The sequence below is a fragment of the Lolium rigidum genome, chromosome 3 (assembly GCF_022539505.1).
Source record: "Lolium rigidum isolate FL_2022 chromosome 3, APGP_CSIRO_Lrig_0.1, whole genome shotgun sequence".
NCBI lineage: Eukaryota > Viridiplantae > Streptophyta > Magnoliopsida > Poales > Poaceae > Lolium > Lolium rigidum.
The window spans coordinates 49585387-49600976 of record NC_061510.1 but is presented as its reverse complement, the minus strand read 5'-3'; the positions used below and the strand labels follow the sequence as shown (position 1 = coordinate 49600976).

The 15590-nt window shown below is 45.3% G+C and overlaps 1 protein-coding gene across 1 annotated transcript; it reads left to right on the top strand.

Moving 5' to 3' along the window:
• The first annotated feature begins 948 nt into the window (after positions 1 to 948).
• LOC124701576 lies at positions 949 to 5816 on the top strand. The gene is made up of 9 exons (XM_047233665.1): positions 949 to 1070; positions 1367 to 1634; positions 1897 to 1949; positions 2039 to 2075; positions 4393 to 4458; positions 4748 to 4846; positions 4924 to 5077; positions 5158 to 5234; positions 5322 to 5816. Exons 1-9 carry the CDS (start codon positions 964 to 966, stop codon positions 5385 to 5387), a joined length of 927 nt encoding a protein of 308 aa, XP_047089621.1. The 5' UTR covers positions 949 to 963; the 3' UTR covers positions 5388 to 5816.
• The last annotated feature ends 9774 nt before the right edge of the window (positions 5817 to 15590 follow it).

The window sequence follows — 15590 nt, the reverse complement described above, 5'->3', positions numbered from 1 at the left end:
AAAAAAGTACCATCGTCAAGGAGGTTTTGTAAGTCGATGAACATGCCCAAGCAATGATGCACATGTGTCGTTGTGGCACGCCGATCCAGGGACGTCCTCATGCTATCTTGAACCAAGATCATCCGCATCCTATCGGCGAAGTCGGGGACTAACAACATATCCACCACCTCAAGACCAACACCCTCATCCACCTCGTTCCAACACCCGATACCGCCGTGGATAACAAGGAACGTGAACGTCAGGCGGCAAAACAGATCTCGTCGGGTCTAAAGAATGACAAGAAGACTAAGCTGCCAATCAGAAGGATCAATAAACACACGTTGCCATCAACTCCGAGACATCGTGGTGAAAATTGCTGCTGATGTAGAAGTAGAGATGATCCAAATTTATTCGTCTGTGCGCCGCTCCTACCACCCAACGACGTATTGCAGAGAAATCCTAACCCTAAGTACTAGACCCGATCGAAGGAACGAGGTCTCCTCCCCTCCTTCCGTTGGAGCGACAAGCGGAGGAAGAAGGGAGCATCGGTTTTGTCGGTGGAGATGGGGAAGAGTTGGTCGCGGCCCTGTGGAGATACTAGGAAGTAAGCCATGCGAGTTGAGATTGAGAAGACTCGAGATTCCAAGTTTCCAATAATCCACTCTCTAAACAATGCCTTGTATAGCCAGCCAATCATGTAGTCATACACCGGAGCCTGTACGCGGTGGCCACTAGAAGAAGAAAGTTTTGGAAAACCCAAACCACCACACCAGATGCGTCAGGCCCACAGAAAAGTGAAACGGATAGAGGAGGAGGAGTACTATACTTCTCTCGGGGGGGAAGCAGCCGCGCCGCGCCGCGAGGTTGGTACAACTAGTGGCCACACCACGCCGCACGCCAGCATTCTCCCTGCCGCGACCGCCTCGCCATCGGCGCGCCGCCGACCTCCTCCCGCCGACTAGGCGCTAGGATCTCCCGCTCGGGATGGCGAGCGGAGCCGTCGCGCCGCCGCCCGCGCCGCTGACCGGCGCGCGGCGCGGCTTCGGGGGCCGGGGAGTCCTCCTCCGACGGCGTCTCGCCGCCACGCCTATGTGAGCACCACTTTATTCGGTTCTTATCTCGTCGGCCGGTTCCGTCCCCGGGTAGTTGCTAGAGAAAATGAGGGATTTCATGTTTTGAAGTCGCCGATTGCAGCAAAAGGAAGGGACATGCTGCCTGTTTGGATCATGAGTGATGAAGTAGTAGATCAATAGGATTCGGAGAAGCTCTCTTGAGTACTCAACTGCTTATTATCACTTAGATTTAACTCATGCCGTAAATAGCAACGCCATATACATTTTAGGCATGCTGTGCACAATTTTCATGCAAAATCAGTTTCTTCTCTCAGGAAAGATGAACCTGGGGTCTCTGCAAACGGCGGGAAAGAGGAAATGGCCGCCGACAGCGTTAATGTTGCTAGAAAAGAGTCCCTCCCCGGGCTTTCGTCGAGCTCATCCAACAAGACAACAGTTACCCCAACGCCTTTGCATCCAGTGGAACCATCCGATCTCCGTTTCAATCGTCTTCGGCCCTCGGTTGAGGAAAGCGACTGCAAATACAAACGATACTTTGGTCGCTATGTTGCTCGGGAGGCTATGATAGATGAGGAATACTGGGTATTATTCTTGTTACTTGTAAAACATATACATTCCCTGATTGCACATGTGTTTTTGGTTGAGTCGGTGACAATAATTAATAGGCTACCTGTCTTTTGTTTCTCATGATAAGAATAGCTCAGAGAATTTCCTAGCTGCTAAAATATATGTTCCAAATCATTTATCTTCACATTTGACTTAGTACTACTATGAAGTAACGAAATAGTATTTTTTCCATCATCACTATGCCTCACATACATCTCTTCTTACCAAGACTTGATAGATTGCCGCGTGGTTGAGAGCAGAAAATCACTATGAAGATCAGTCAGGCGATCGGTTAGTATATAATTTTACTCTGCCTGCGCACTTTTTGTTAGCATTATCCTTGTAACCAATATCTATGTACCATTGTTTTATCACTGCAGCTATGTTGAGAGCTTCAAAAGAAAGTATGCATCACAGGTACGTGTGTAATCAGTTCACCATCTTATTGTTTTGCTTGAGGAAAAAAAGGATTGTAAAGGTGTCAATGCATGCCCATTACTGTTCAACCAACTGACCATTTAATAGTTCCCGTTCTGCTTCACGTGTAGTCGTTTATCATTTTTATTGCAACCAGCAGCCTAGCACAGTGGCCCTCGCAAATGCGAGGGCACTGTCTTTAGTTACCCGAGAGTGCAGGATGAAATTTATGGTTTCATACTTTATTTTGAAATTCATATTATGTGGTATGAAATAATTGCTTCTCCACAACCAGCGAAAATATTATTCAAAGCAATTAGAAGACCCCACTGTGTGGGCGATTGATTATGACTGAACTTATTTGCGTTTGCATGTGATATTGGCGTAGTGGTCTTTCAAATGTAATAGCAAAATAGATTAGTTTAATGAACTGAATAGGAAATACTTTATGTCCATTAACATGTAAGGCATCCAAACAATGAGAACTTCCATTTTAATTACGTTTTAAAATATTTCTCCCTCTCAACTACTTGCTCTCTTTTAAAATGCATGTCATTTTGTACATGACATTGTCTCTGCAATGAAGTTGATCCCTATTCTGTATAAGAATATGCTTTATTAGAAGGATAATCTTGTGATATTAATTTATGTCCAAACGTTTCACTAGTATATATATAAGTCGATGGTTGAAGTTAGACTGCAAGATCATAGAACAATAACTTGAACTGTTGTATTAAACAGAAAATAGATGGTACCAAATTTTGTATTGGATGCTAGTTACTTCCACTGCATGCAAATACTCCTACACTTTCATAAGAAATGATACAAAACCATAACCAGACTGTTTTGTTTATATGGCGAATAATTCATTAATTTCCCTTAAGCAACATTTGAGAAGGTGTCACAGTAGTTGTACATGAATGCATATCAGTATCAGAGTGGGGATAACTCTGATACTCCGATACAGGGAGGTTAAGCATCTAGGACTTACAGAGAGGTTAAGCATCTAGGACTTGAGGTTCAGGCGTTCAGCATCCCTTGTTATATGGCAAGGGATGCTTAACCTCATTGTTCAGTTATGTACTTGCTTCAGGCATCAAATCGACCAATTGGCAATTGGTATAAAATAATTTCACCACTGCAAGCACGATTCAGGCCATATGTGTTATACTATTTATCCTCGCCGAATAATCTACTTTTTTCATATCAATGTTCGTGACCTGGTTATGTTTGTATTAAATAGTTTATTTGTTGTAAAGACATGTCAATGGATGACCAATCAGCCATAAAAATCGTCATATTTCTCTATTATGTTCCTCTTCATCGGTCATTATTTTTCCTCCGACACCGAATGTGAAATAAATATTTTGAAGTCATTTGAGAAATAGTTACATGCTAAAGTCTTTTTTGCATTTTTTTTGACTATGTTGTTTTACGTAATTTAAAAACTAATTAAATTATAATTAGATTATTGCTACGTTAAAGCTATTCATTTGATGTTAAGTATTACCTTTTAAATTTAAATTTAAATCACATCAGTGAATTTTATATACTCCCTCTGATCCATATAAGTGTCGCTGATTTAGTACAAAGTTATACTAAATTAGCGACATTAATATCGATTGGAGGGAGTAGTAAATATGGATTTACTAATTTTCTATTATCATCTTGAACTTCACATATAAATCAAATTGTATTCTCTATTGACCCAATAAGAGATTTAACTTCTAATAGTTCCGTGGACTACTTGACTCATAACTTTAACCAGTGGTCAAATTAATATATGCAGGGATTGTTTACATACGATACTTCTGGCTGCGGCTGTTCACGTGTATGAGATGTTTCGATAGGTTGCTGGTGTTTACATAGGATATTGGCCTTTTTTTCTACACATGCTCATATTTGTTCCTCTTAATATTCCGGTAGGAGCCATTTTGAATTTCCGGTAGATGGACTCCTTAACACCCATCAGTCCGCATTGGATAGGCCATTTAGGGCTGCCTGGTTCAGGACAGAACATCGTCGATCGACGGTTTTGCTAGCCTTTCCTTTTTTGCTTGTACGTGCCAAGCTGTTTTGCTTGACTTTTCTTGTTCGCTTTTACGTGTCAACGGTGGACTTCTTTGGTACCCGACCGATGTTCCGTAACTGTTTTTCATCTTTTAATCTCAACCATGAAATTTAGAATCAACAAAGTATATATTCTTATCAAATGTGGACGAACATGGTCTCTCTATTAGACATCCGTATATTTCATTTCTTATATAATAGAATAATAGGTATGTCGTTTGTATCATCATCAGTCATCTCATTGCAGGAGTTTCATGCCTTAAAGAAGCGATGTGGCAAGCAGTTTGGAGAGAAGTATACCTGTTTCGTTGCGGTATGGGAGTAAATCTCTCTGTAACCCATTTATAGAATTTAATACTGGATCTTGGATCTAGCATGTTAGTTCACCAAGTATAGCATGTTATGTTAGTTCATGAAATATGCTTTGAGGGAATCAACACACGGGACAATCTAATAACCGGCAAGTCAAACTGCAGCTTCCTGTTGTTGAGATCTTGTGTGCTAATCATTTAGGTCTACATTGTCAAACACTTAAAATTTGCTTAGCTGATATTTTCTGAATATTTCACAGTTAAGATCTCCCCCACCGTAAAACATTGCAGGTAAAGAATGACGACATCACACGAACTGTGCTGAATAGTGTAGTTGGTACGCTGGACTTATGTGTCAGGCATCCTCTGCATGGGGAGAAATATCCCGAGGTATGGAAAATTAGCACCACCGTCTTCATATCAGTCCTATTTGTTCTCTGGAAGTTTCATTTCGAAATTATTCACAGGAGCCTGGGAAATCACCATTTTACTCTAGAATCTATCAGCCAGATCAGCCAAAATTTGCATATTTAACAAATGTATGTGTTGCTAAGTATGCTCGGCGTCAAGGGATTGCCAGCAACTTGTTGTTATTGGCCATTGATGCAGCCAGACTCGATGGTAAAGCAATAAGCTTTTCTGGAATTGTAAGATGATAGTAGTTCATCCGCTGACAGCTGATATATTGACCCGTACTGTAGGTGCTGAAAGTATTTATATTCATGTACATAAGGACAACTTGCCAGCTCGAAGGCTCTATGATCACATAGGATTCAAGGTATATAGACATTTTGTTCCATTTTTATTCTAGAATTTTCCATTTAATTATAGAGCTCTTAGTTACCCTTGTGGTGTCTATTTGTAGATGGTTGACATGGATGGCGCTCGCCACTCATCAGATCTATGCTTACTCTCGTTCAGTAAGCACTAGGCTAGTTAACAAGGGACTTCCTCCCATATCATTTGTTCAGGTGAAAGTGAAATTATATCATCAGTCCTCTTGATTTAGTAAAAGTGGGATGGTGTCAATGAATATGCTTTACCATCCTGGGCATGATGAAATACTGTAAATTACAAAATCCTTGGAAGCGACAAGATGGGCTGACAGTTCTGATGCCCAGAATGCTTGTGATGTGTGTGTGGGGGCAACAACTGGGTATTGTATCTGAATGTTTCAATTTTTTACTGTACAGTTTGTGGACAAAGCAATCTAATGCTTGTTCGTTCGTTTTTGTGATTCCGCATGGAAATATGTATATACATGCTAACAAATATTCATAGTAACATCTGTAGTTCAGTGTTTTTCTTACTCAAACTCTGTAATTCAGTTAATCTGGACAACCTTTTTCTTGTATAGCTATTTTGGCTAGCTTTTTTTTTGAGGGTGTGCTATTTTGGCTAGCAGTTGTGTCTCTGGCTTTGGCGGGATGGATCTAACAGGCCAACTGGGCCAAAAGGAGAGGGTGCTCAGCTCGATTCGGTAGATTAATGATAATAGTGGAGCATTTGTGGTTCTAAAAATCCATAAAAAAAATTGTGGTTCTAAAAGAAAGCAGTTGAACATTCTATAAAGCATAATTTATTCCAAATAAAATCTAATCCATGCACAATATTTTTTCCTTTGAAAATTGGGAGGTTATTGCTACAGTTACTATCTCAAGCAGTTCCTATCTTTGGCGCTGTCACTCGTGTGTTAATGCGTGGCTGCCAGCATGCCTGCCCATGGCCATACCCGCTCTGTGCTAGGAAAAACAAGCAGTGCTCGTTCTTACTGGGCGCTACCAATTGATGTCTCCCAGTCCCATGGCTACCCAAAACATTTTCGTGTTTTCGTGACAGAATTAGTCATGCAAGTTTTGTGAGGTTAGTCAAAATTGTGTTTGCATATGCTGCCCAACATCAATCAACCCGTAGCAAATTTGCAAAAACATGAAAGAGGACATCCACATTTCTGAAGGAAAAAAAAAAGCATATCCAAGCACAACTGACAACGCGACCATTACACGCAGAAAACCAGTTGACATCACTACGAACACTCAAACAGATTAAAAGACAGACTAATTAACGAACTAGCTACTTGGAAGTCGGAACAAAAGTATGCGGCTAAGAACACAGAACACTCCATGATGGAAACCATAGGACGAGACGAGATCACTACACAAACTCCGTCATCAGCAACTTCGGCCGTCGTCACAGCCACCGGCATCTCCACATCAGCAGCCACCTCCGCCGCCACCACCACCGCAGCCGCCGCCTCCGCCTCCGCCACCACCGCAGCCGCTGCTGCCTAGACCGGCAGTAACACCAGCCAGGTACGCAGCTCCAGACACGTCCGTGGTCCCGAAACTCGCCGCCCTGCTCGCCTTCGCAGGCTTCGCGGCCTTGGCTGCAGCGGGCTTCGTGGCCTTGGCTGCAGTGGGCTTCTTCTTGGGGATGCCGTCGTTGTCGACGCTGTGCGAGCTGCGGCCGCAGAGGAAGACGGCGACGGAGACGATGCAGATGGAGGCAGCAACCATGAAGATGGCCGTCAGCCAGGGTGGCATGATGTCTGAGAGTGCCGCCGATGCACGGCTGGCCGACGCGAGATCTCTCGCCATTGCTGACGGATACTCGGATTAGTGCTAGGTGTAGTGTCTGTTTACTGTACTAGGTTGCGGAATTTTGTGGGCGGTGGCTCTCACTTACTCCAGCAACAGAGCGTAGTATATATAGGCATATGATGGCGTGGATGTTGATTGGCGAGCTGCTTTCTTGCTTGCATGACCCTGAGGCGCGCATGCTTTTTTTCTTCACCCTGTTATCAGGCAATAAGACCCCTGTCCAAGTACCCAGCGGCGACACTACATCGATCTAACATTTAGCAGGAAAATGTGCATGAATATACATACATGTGCAAGACACAACGCAGAGATTCCACAACTATTTTCACTGACGTGCACTAACGATCAGGGGCGTTGGTGTGGCATGCAACGGCTGACAGAAACCTAATTTCCTCTCCCCCGCTCCCCGCTGTGGTTTTGAGTTTTCGGTGCAAGGTGAGCAATGGCACAGGGGGTTCCTTGCAGATTCTAGCTAGGTGGCCCCATTTGCTTGCTTGCTACCTACTGGCACTGATGACTGATGAGTCGAAACCAGTGCGTGCTGCTGCGTTTTCGTAAATTAAGATGGCAGAAATTCAAGAGTTCGCACCGAGGCAATACAACTCTTGGAGTATAGCTAATTTTTGATTTAGATGGGATTTAATCCCCTCAAAGGTTCAAACCATGCCAATCTCATCCAAACGCAGCAGGACAGGGGAGAGTGGTTGGGCGTAGCAAATGGCCTGCGAAAAAGAAGGAACAGACGGGAAGAAGAACATGGCTTCCCTGAAAACTCTGCCTACTCATATTCAATTTTCTGCCATCTTTCCCAAAACGCATCGGCACGCACCGGATCTCAACATGAAGGGCGCAGTACTCGGCAATCTATTTTGGTGATTCCCTTGACTCATGGACACGTATGAGTGAGATCCAGCTAGCGAGCTGGATGACAAACGATCGATCTCCTGCATACACCTAATCTGAACGGTGACCGGCCCGTTGAGTTCTTAGCATAAAACTAGTACCACTTTTCTACATAAATTTTGGAAAACTACATCATTTAAAAAATTAATCGTACATCTGCATTTTTACAGCCAGTTTTTTTTTTTTTGCAATGTGCATTAAAACTCAAATTAATCCCGTCTGACACCGAATCCGACAAAGGGGGCCGCATGAAAGAGTGACGTGTCCCCGGGAGACGCCCTTCCGACACAGTTGTTACATGCCGTTACCACTTGTCTGAACATAGGGGGAAACGTTAGGTTAGGTTTTAGTCAACCCCCTTTTCTTCCGCGTGTGCTTCCTCCCCCTCTGGTTCTGAACGGCGATTTTCAAGAGCTTAGTGCTAAATATGGTCTTGATCCTCAAATTATGGTCGATTTCTATAGAGCCTTTGCTTCTCATATTAGTGTTCCTAAAGAAAATTGGTACATGTATCATGAACCTTTTAAAGACACTTGCATGGAAAATAAAATTATTGTTAATGATTGCAATGAACATGCTCAAACTTCTGAGAATGCTATTTCCTATAAGCATGTTAATTTTTGTGGAGTTCATAGACCTTGTGAAAAGAATAAAATTGAAGAATAATATTGTATCCATTACAGTGAATGAAAAAACTAGAAAGTGGTCTAGGGCTCTAGATGATCTTGGTGAAAAAGTCTCAGTGCCCTCTATCTTTTTGTTTGTGAACTTTGCCATAAAGTGGGTCATTTTAATTTTCAATGTTCCTCCAATGATAATTCGAACCTCATGAGTGCTGCAAATTTGTATTGTGATGATGAAATCACTCCTAATCAGCATGATGAACTTACATTATTTTTGGAGTGTGAAGAGTTATTGAGAAAAACTTCTTTGGTGGATATGAGTGCTCTTGATATTAATAGTTTCCTGCATGGGTGTCTTTCTTATTGCATTGATAATTGCCATACAAATACTTATATACAAAATATTTTAGAAGATGACACTTTGCCAAAATATGATAGGACCGCTGTGTGTTTTGAACTTATTAATGAAAAGGAGGAATCCTCCCAAGTTTTTTCTATTGTTTCTAGAAATAAATCAGGTTATGTGGAGAAGCCTCCTGTCAACACCCGGATTTTTAAGTCCGAATGCCTATTATGTCATTCATCGCAATCCCAGGAATATTGTTGTTGCGAGGCATAATAGCTGAATATCATAGTCATCATTTATTACAAACCATATTGTCTTACAACTTGAATCACATGATCCATATTACACAAATAGTTGACCTATTGATCAATGAACAAACACAAGTTCACAGCGGAAGCGGAAGATACAAGGACTCTCTAGTCCACAGGCCAACGCTTGACGTTTGGAAGACTCCTAGTTGTCGTAGGCGTCTTGCTGGTCATCTCCGTGGTAGTTCTGTTCATCTTCATACTCTGGCCATTTGAATAGCCAGGGATAAAGCCGTAAGTACTTCAAGTACTTGCAAACTAATACTAGTGTAAGTGCTAGACATTTCTAGTAAGGGGGTGCTAAGCTCTAGTTTATTTGCATAAAGCCAATTTGGTTCATAAGTGATGACCCACAAGTATAGGGGATCGCAGCAGTCTTCGCGGGTAGTAAAACCCAATTTATTGATTCGACACAAGGGGAGACAAAGAATACTTGAAAGCCTTAACAGCGGAGTTGTCAATTCAGCTGCACACTGGAAACAGAACTTGCTCGTAAGAGTTTATCGAGTAGTAACAGTTTTATAGCGATAGCGAGTAGTGAAATAACGAGACAGAGTAACAGAAACAGCAGTAGTGATTATATTAATCAGCAGGATTAAAATACTGTTGGCACGGGGACGGATAACGGGCGTTGCATGGATGAGAGAAACTCATGTAACAATCAAGCAGGGCATTTGCAGATAATAATAAAACGGTGTCTAAGTACAAAGCAATCAATAGGCATGTGTTCCAATTATAGTCGTACGTGCTCGCAATGAGAAACTTGCACAACATCTTTTGTCCTACCAGCCGGTGGCAGCCGGGCCTCAAGGGAATCTCTTGGATATTAAGGTACTCCTTTTAATAGAGTACCGGAGCAAAGCATTAACACTCCGTGAACACATGTGATCCTCACATCACTACCATCCCCTCCGGTTGTCCCGATTTCGTCACTTCGGGGCCATTGGTTCCGGACAGCGACATGTGTATACAACTTGCAGGTAAGACCATAAACAATGAATATCATGATGAAACAATAACATGTTCAGATCTGAGATCATGGCACTCGGGCCCTAGTGACAAGCATTAAGCATAACAAGTTGCAACAATATCATCAAAGTACCAATTACGGACACTAGGCACTATGCCCTAACAATCTTACACTATTACATGACCAATCTCATCCAATCCCTACCATCCCCTTCAGCCTACAGCGGGGGAATTACTCACACATGGATGAGGGAAACATGGCTGGTTGATGAAGAGGCGTCGGTGGTGATGGCGGCGATGATCTCCTCCAATTCCCCGTCCCGGCGGAGTGCCAGAACGGAGACTTCTGCTCCCGAGACGGAGTTTCGCGATGTGGCGGCGTTCGGAGGGTTTCGGCGACTTCGACTTCTCTCCGTGCGTTTTTAGGTCGAGGGCGATAAGTAGTCCGAAGGAGGGCGTCGGAGGCCTGCCGAGGGGGCCACACGCTAGGGCCGCGCGCCCCCCTCCTGGGCCGCGCCGCCCTAGGGTGTGGGGCCCTCGGGCCTCCACCTGACTTGCCCTTATGGCTCCGTGAGTCTTCTGGGAAAATAGGGCCTTCTGTCTAAATTCCGAGGTTTTTCCTGAAAGTTGGATTTCTGCACAAAAACGAGACACCAGAACAGTTCTGCTGAAAACAACGTTAGTCAGTGTTAGTTGCATCCAAAATACACAAATTAGAGGCAAAACAATAGCAAAAGTGTTCGGGAAAGTGGATACGTTTTGGACGTATCAACTCCCCCCAAGCTTAGCTTATTGCTTGTCCTCAAGCAATTCGGTTAACAACTGAGCGATAAAAGAACTTTCACGAACACATTTGTTCATATGATGTAAATATTCTCATGCTATGGCTAACACTTAGGCAGTTCATAATAAGATACATGCAAATAAGATCATCTAATAGCTATGTCAATCATGGAAAGGTACCAACAATTAATAATAAGCATCATGAATCATGTATATAAGCGGGATTGCAATGTTCATAAAAGAGTATGATAGAGTGGTATCTCGCTTGCCCATATTTGATCAGCAAAACATAAATGCTCGGGCACCTCTCGAAGTTCATAGAAAGACTAGAAATAGTGATTGTCAAAGATAAAAGCATCAAAGTTATACCACAATCAATCATATTTTGAGACAAGCATATTACACTAAGAATGACAGTTGTGCTCTCAAGAAAGTGCTCAAAGAAAGGATGGAGACTCAATATAAAAGTAAAAGATTGACCCTTCGCAGAGGGAAGCAGGGATTAACATGCGCTAGAGCTTTTCATTTGTAAAGCAGGAGTAAAATTATTTTGAGAGGTGTTTGTTGTAGTCAACGAATGGTAATGGGTACACCAACTACCTCGCCAACCGGACTTCCAAGAGCGGCTCCCATGAAGGACGTTATCCCTACCATCAAGGTAGATCATCCCTCTTCTCTTTTGTTTACACACGTATTTTAGTTTTATTATGGATGACACTCCGCCCAACCTTTGCTTACACAAGCCATGGCTAACCGAATCCTCGGGTGCCCTCCAACAATCACATATCATGGAGGAGTGTCTATTTGCAAAATTAAGTTGCTTACTGATGAATCAGAGCAAAACATGTGAAGAGAATTATTAGTGAAAGTTGATTAATCGGGGCTGGGAACCCCATTGCCAGCTCTTTTTGCAAAATTATTGGATAAGTGTGTTGACGTCAGAAACCCACTGGCGGGCAGAGACGGGCAACACCGTAGAGCCGGGAACAACTAGGGCTGCGGCTGGCCCTAGTCCCTCTGAGCGACGGCCCGCAAAGCCTCCTGGTCGCACGCACCGATGTTTATCACAAGGGCGTGCCACCCGACCTATACCCGGTCGGGAAGGTGTGGATGATGCCTCGCTTAGTTTCCTGCAGGGCACACACGTAAATGTTAAATACGAGCCTCGATCGGCTCTCAGGTGATCCTGTGAATCGGCTCAAAGAGCCGATCCACCCATGATTCAGACGGGGTGTCCGAATATATGGTGGTCCTGCTTGATCAAGGTAAAGCTGATGAGATCTACGACGATTTAGGGTTTTCACCGCATAATCGGATCATCCTACTCAGGATTGGGCCTCGCGCTCGCGCACGGTGATCGTAAGCCGATCCTAGACAGGGCCTAAAAACCAACACGAGGTTGATCCCCGGAACATCCGTTCTAGGACTAGCAAACGCCACCCTACACGCCGCTGGATCCTCCGACCCCTTGTAAGGCCTAACTAATGCAGATATTAAACTGATCCTTGTAGAACAAGGATGCAATCGTAACGGATCAGATCTACTAAACTATGATCAAGCGGGGTGCCGCCCCTACACCTGAGATAGGCGTAAGGGCGGCTAGACATGCAAGGGTTGCACTACGAAAGCATGTAACATGAAGAACAATGCTAACCCTAACATGTCTAAGATAACTACGTTGCTCGCCATCAAAAAGGCTTCGATACGAGCAACGCATGAACAACGTGGGCAGGCTTGTGCTGCCTAGATCGCAAGATGCGATCTAGGCAGCATGATGCTTACCGGTAGAAACCCTCGAGACGAAGGAGTTGGCGATGCGCCGAGATTTGTTTGTGGTTGAACGTTGGTTGTTGTTTATTCCATAAACCCTAGATACATATTTATAGTCCAGCGGACTTTCTAATGTGGGCGTGCACCAAGCCGTGCACGAGTAAGATTCTAACTTCTAAACTAAGATGCGATCTAATATGTTACAGATACATGGGCAATTAAGCCCAACTTGGTATAAAAGGCCGATTCACGTATCTCTTCTATATATATTCTTCAAGTCCATCTTGATCGCGGCCCACCTCTGACTTGGTCAAATTATGGTGATAACACATGCCCCCCTGGTTTTGGAAATGACATTTCCAAAATTATTATGCCTTTCTTTCATCGGGTCATGTCGTGGCAGAACCGTCGCGATGATCCGTTACCATGATGACTTGCCTTCTCAACTTCTCCGCGTGACTTGGCAGTCTTTTCTCTTTCTTTCAAGCACCACTTCCTCGGAAACTCGCTGTGGCATTGAATTTCCACTATATCCCCTTTTATTTAACCGCTATGAACAGTTCCGCTCCGCATCTCCCTCGCATTAGCAGTCCAAAAGCCCTCCTGCGCCACCATGTCTCCTTCCTCCTCTCGCTCCATCGGATCCTTCCAGCCCAGTCCTCCACGTCCCGTGAGCCGACGCCGGAGTACAACCCGGCGGAGGTCCATGCGGCCAACACCCGTCGCGCCATTGCGGCCGGGGAGGAGTCGGACCATGACTTCTCCATCTGGTCCGAGGATGACCAGCCCTCGACGGACGGGGAGAGCGACCTCCGGTTCCTCTCCGACGGGGAATCGGAGGAGGAGAGCGATGACGATCGCTTCTCCCGGGATGACTTCACCTCCTCCGAGGGGGTGGAGGAGGAGGAAGAGGAGGAGGAGGACGACGACGACAGCCCCTCCGACGAGCCGCCGGCCAAGCGGTTCTCGCCCTGGCCGGGCAACCTTAGCGACTTCGACGGCGATGAGGACAACGCTGACGAAGAAGACGAGGACAACGAGGGCCCGGTCGGCGGCCATTGGAGCGACGACGAGCCCGCCGGGAGCAGCGCCGACGCGCGGCGACGACGGCGACGACGAGGGCGGTGACGGCCCGTAGATAGGACCTCTAGCATAGGGCCGAGTAGTAGTAGATGGGGCAATGTATCCCCTAGTATTTCCTTCGAGAGCAATCAGCTCTTTGATGTAAGAAATCCCGCCTATTAATGAAGAACTTTTCCCCAATTCGATTTTGCTGATTTCCTTTGAGCTTAATTTAGCCGATTCTCCCTCATACCGACCCTCGCCGATTCGTCCCCTTTGCCAATGCGTAATGAGCCGATAGCAACGCATCGGTCCTTCGACATTCACCCTTCCATTCTTCAACTGATGATTCTCTTTCCGGTAGATACTGTGGGACTTCCAAGAGAGCCCTTAAATTTCTCCCACCAGTTTCAGAGATCCTCCTTAGCGAGCGCTCATCGTTTTGTGAAGAAGGTTGCAACGGAGATCAGCCGATGGTACCCCAATCGGTTCCTCAATAGAGCATCTACCAGGCCTGTTGCCCCCGAGTCTCGGCCAAGGCAAAACGAGAGACAAGGATACGCAAATTAGCTGCATGGACTCTGGGCTTGATCGTGTGTGGGGAAGTTCCTTATGCGAGCCAGCCGATTTGAACATAAATCGGCTTCTTTCCTTTGGTGGATCTAAGGCGCTCCATCCTTGACCTGATCTGCACGTCCAGGCTGCTCTTGGCCTTGTCCTTTGAAGAGAAGATCCGAGCTCTTATTCCTCTTGAGTCGATGGCCACGCATCGGCTTCCATATCCTTAAGTCGATGTCTCGCTGCATCGGTCCGTGCTCGAAAATTTTCGAATTTTCAGATTTTTAGGCCGACTAATGCATCGGCCCCCATATTCCAATACCCATCACTAAAAGATGAGATGCTTCCGTTGCACATCCTTGTATTTTATCCACCTGGGTGCCCCCCCCGAGCCGATTCTGTCAAGAGGATTGATGGTATCGGCTCTGTTGGATAACATGTGGAACCCAAGCAGAACGGTGGGTGAGGATAATTTTGGCCGATTGCTGGAATCGGCCTCCACGTTGCTTGCTCGGTGAAGGTTTTGTAAGTTCCCTTCATAAATTTTTGGGGCCGATCACAAGGATCAGCCTCGCCACGTTTGCTCATTGATGTGCTCTTGCTACTCGCTCGAGCCGGTAGACCGAACCAGCCCAATCTCTGATTTTATCATGTTGGTGCGCTTGCTCGTCGTCCACCTTGGATGTATCGTGTAACCGTGGAGCACTGAGCTTCGTCGGAAGAACGAGCACCATGTTTGTGCCAGCCGATGTTTCATCATCGGCTTTCTTTTGCTTGGGGCGCCACTCCATCTTCCGTGGACGACCCTCTTCATCCAGGGTTCGCTGACCCTTCGCAGCCAGATCAGGCCTTGCCTTCCTCAATGTATGCAAGTATAACCTCTCGGCTTCTTCCAGGCCGCGCAATCGTTGAACCCTGCGTTTCGGGAACGGCCGAGTCCGTCGGGGCACCACCTTGGCCGGTGGTACCTGTCTTCTTCTTCTCCCTCGTCTTCCGAATCTTCGAGATCTTCCAACCGAGGGGACTCAGCTCGTTTGCTCCGTGGCGGGAGAGGTCCTAAGCGCTCGAACACGGACATGTTGGCTGCCTCCTTCTTCTTCCGGTTGCATTCTCGGGCAATTGCCGATTGTTGGCAATCGGCTCATTCCTCGAATCCCGAGCAGTGCTCGAAGAAGGGACAATCCCGAGTACTCGTCCTCGTCGCCTTGCTCT

Coding starts and splice junctions, on each gene's coding strand:
- LOC124701576 (XM_047233665.1), top strand. CDS start 964: ATGGCGAGCGGAGCCGTCGCGCCGCCGCCCGCGCCGCTGACCGGCGCG. Junction 1,950..2,038: donor GAAGATCAGTCAGGCGATCG/GTTAGTATATAA, acceptor TTATCACTGCAG/CTATGTTGAGAGCTTCAAAA. Junction 5,078..5,157: donor TGATGCAGCCAGACTCGATG/GTAAAGCAATAA, acceptor CCCGTACTGTAG/GTGCTGAAAGTATTTATATT.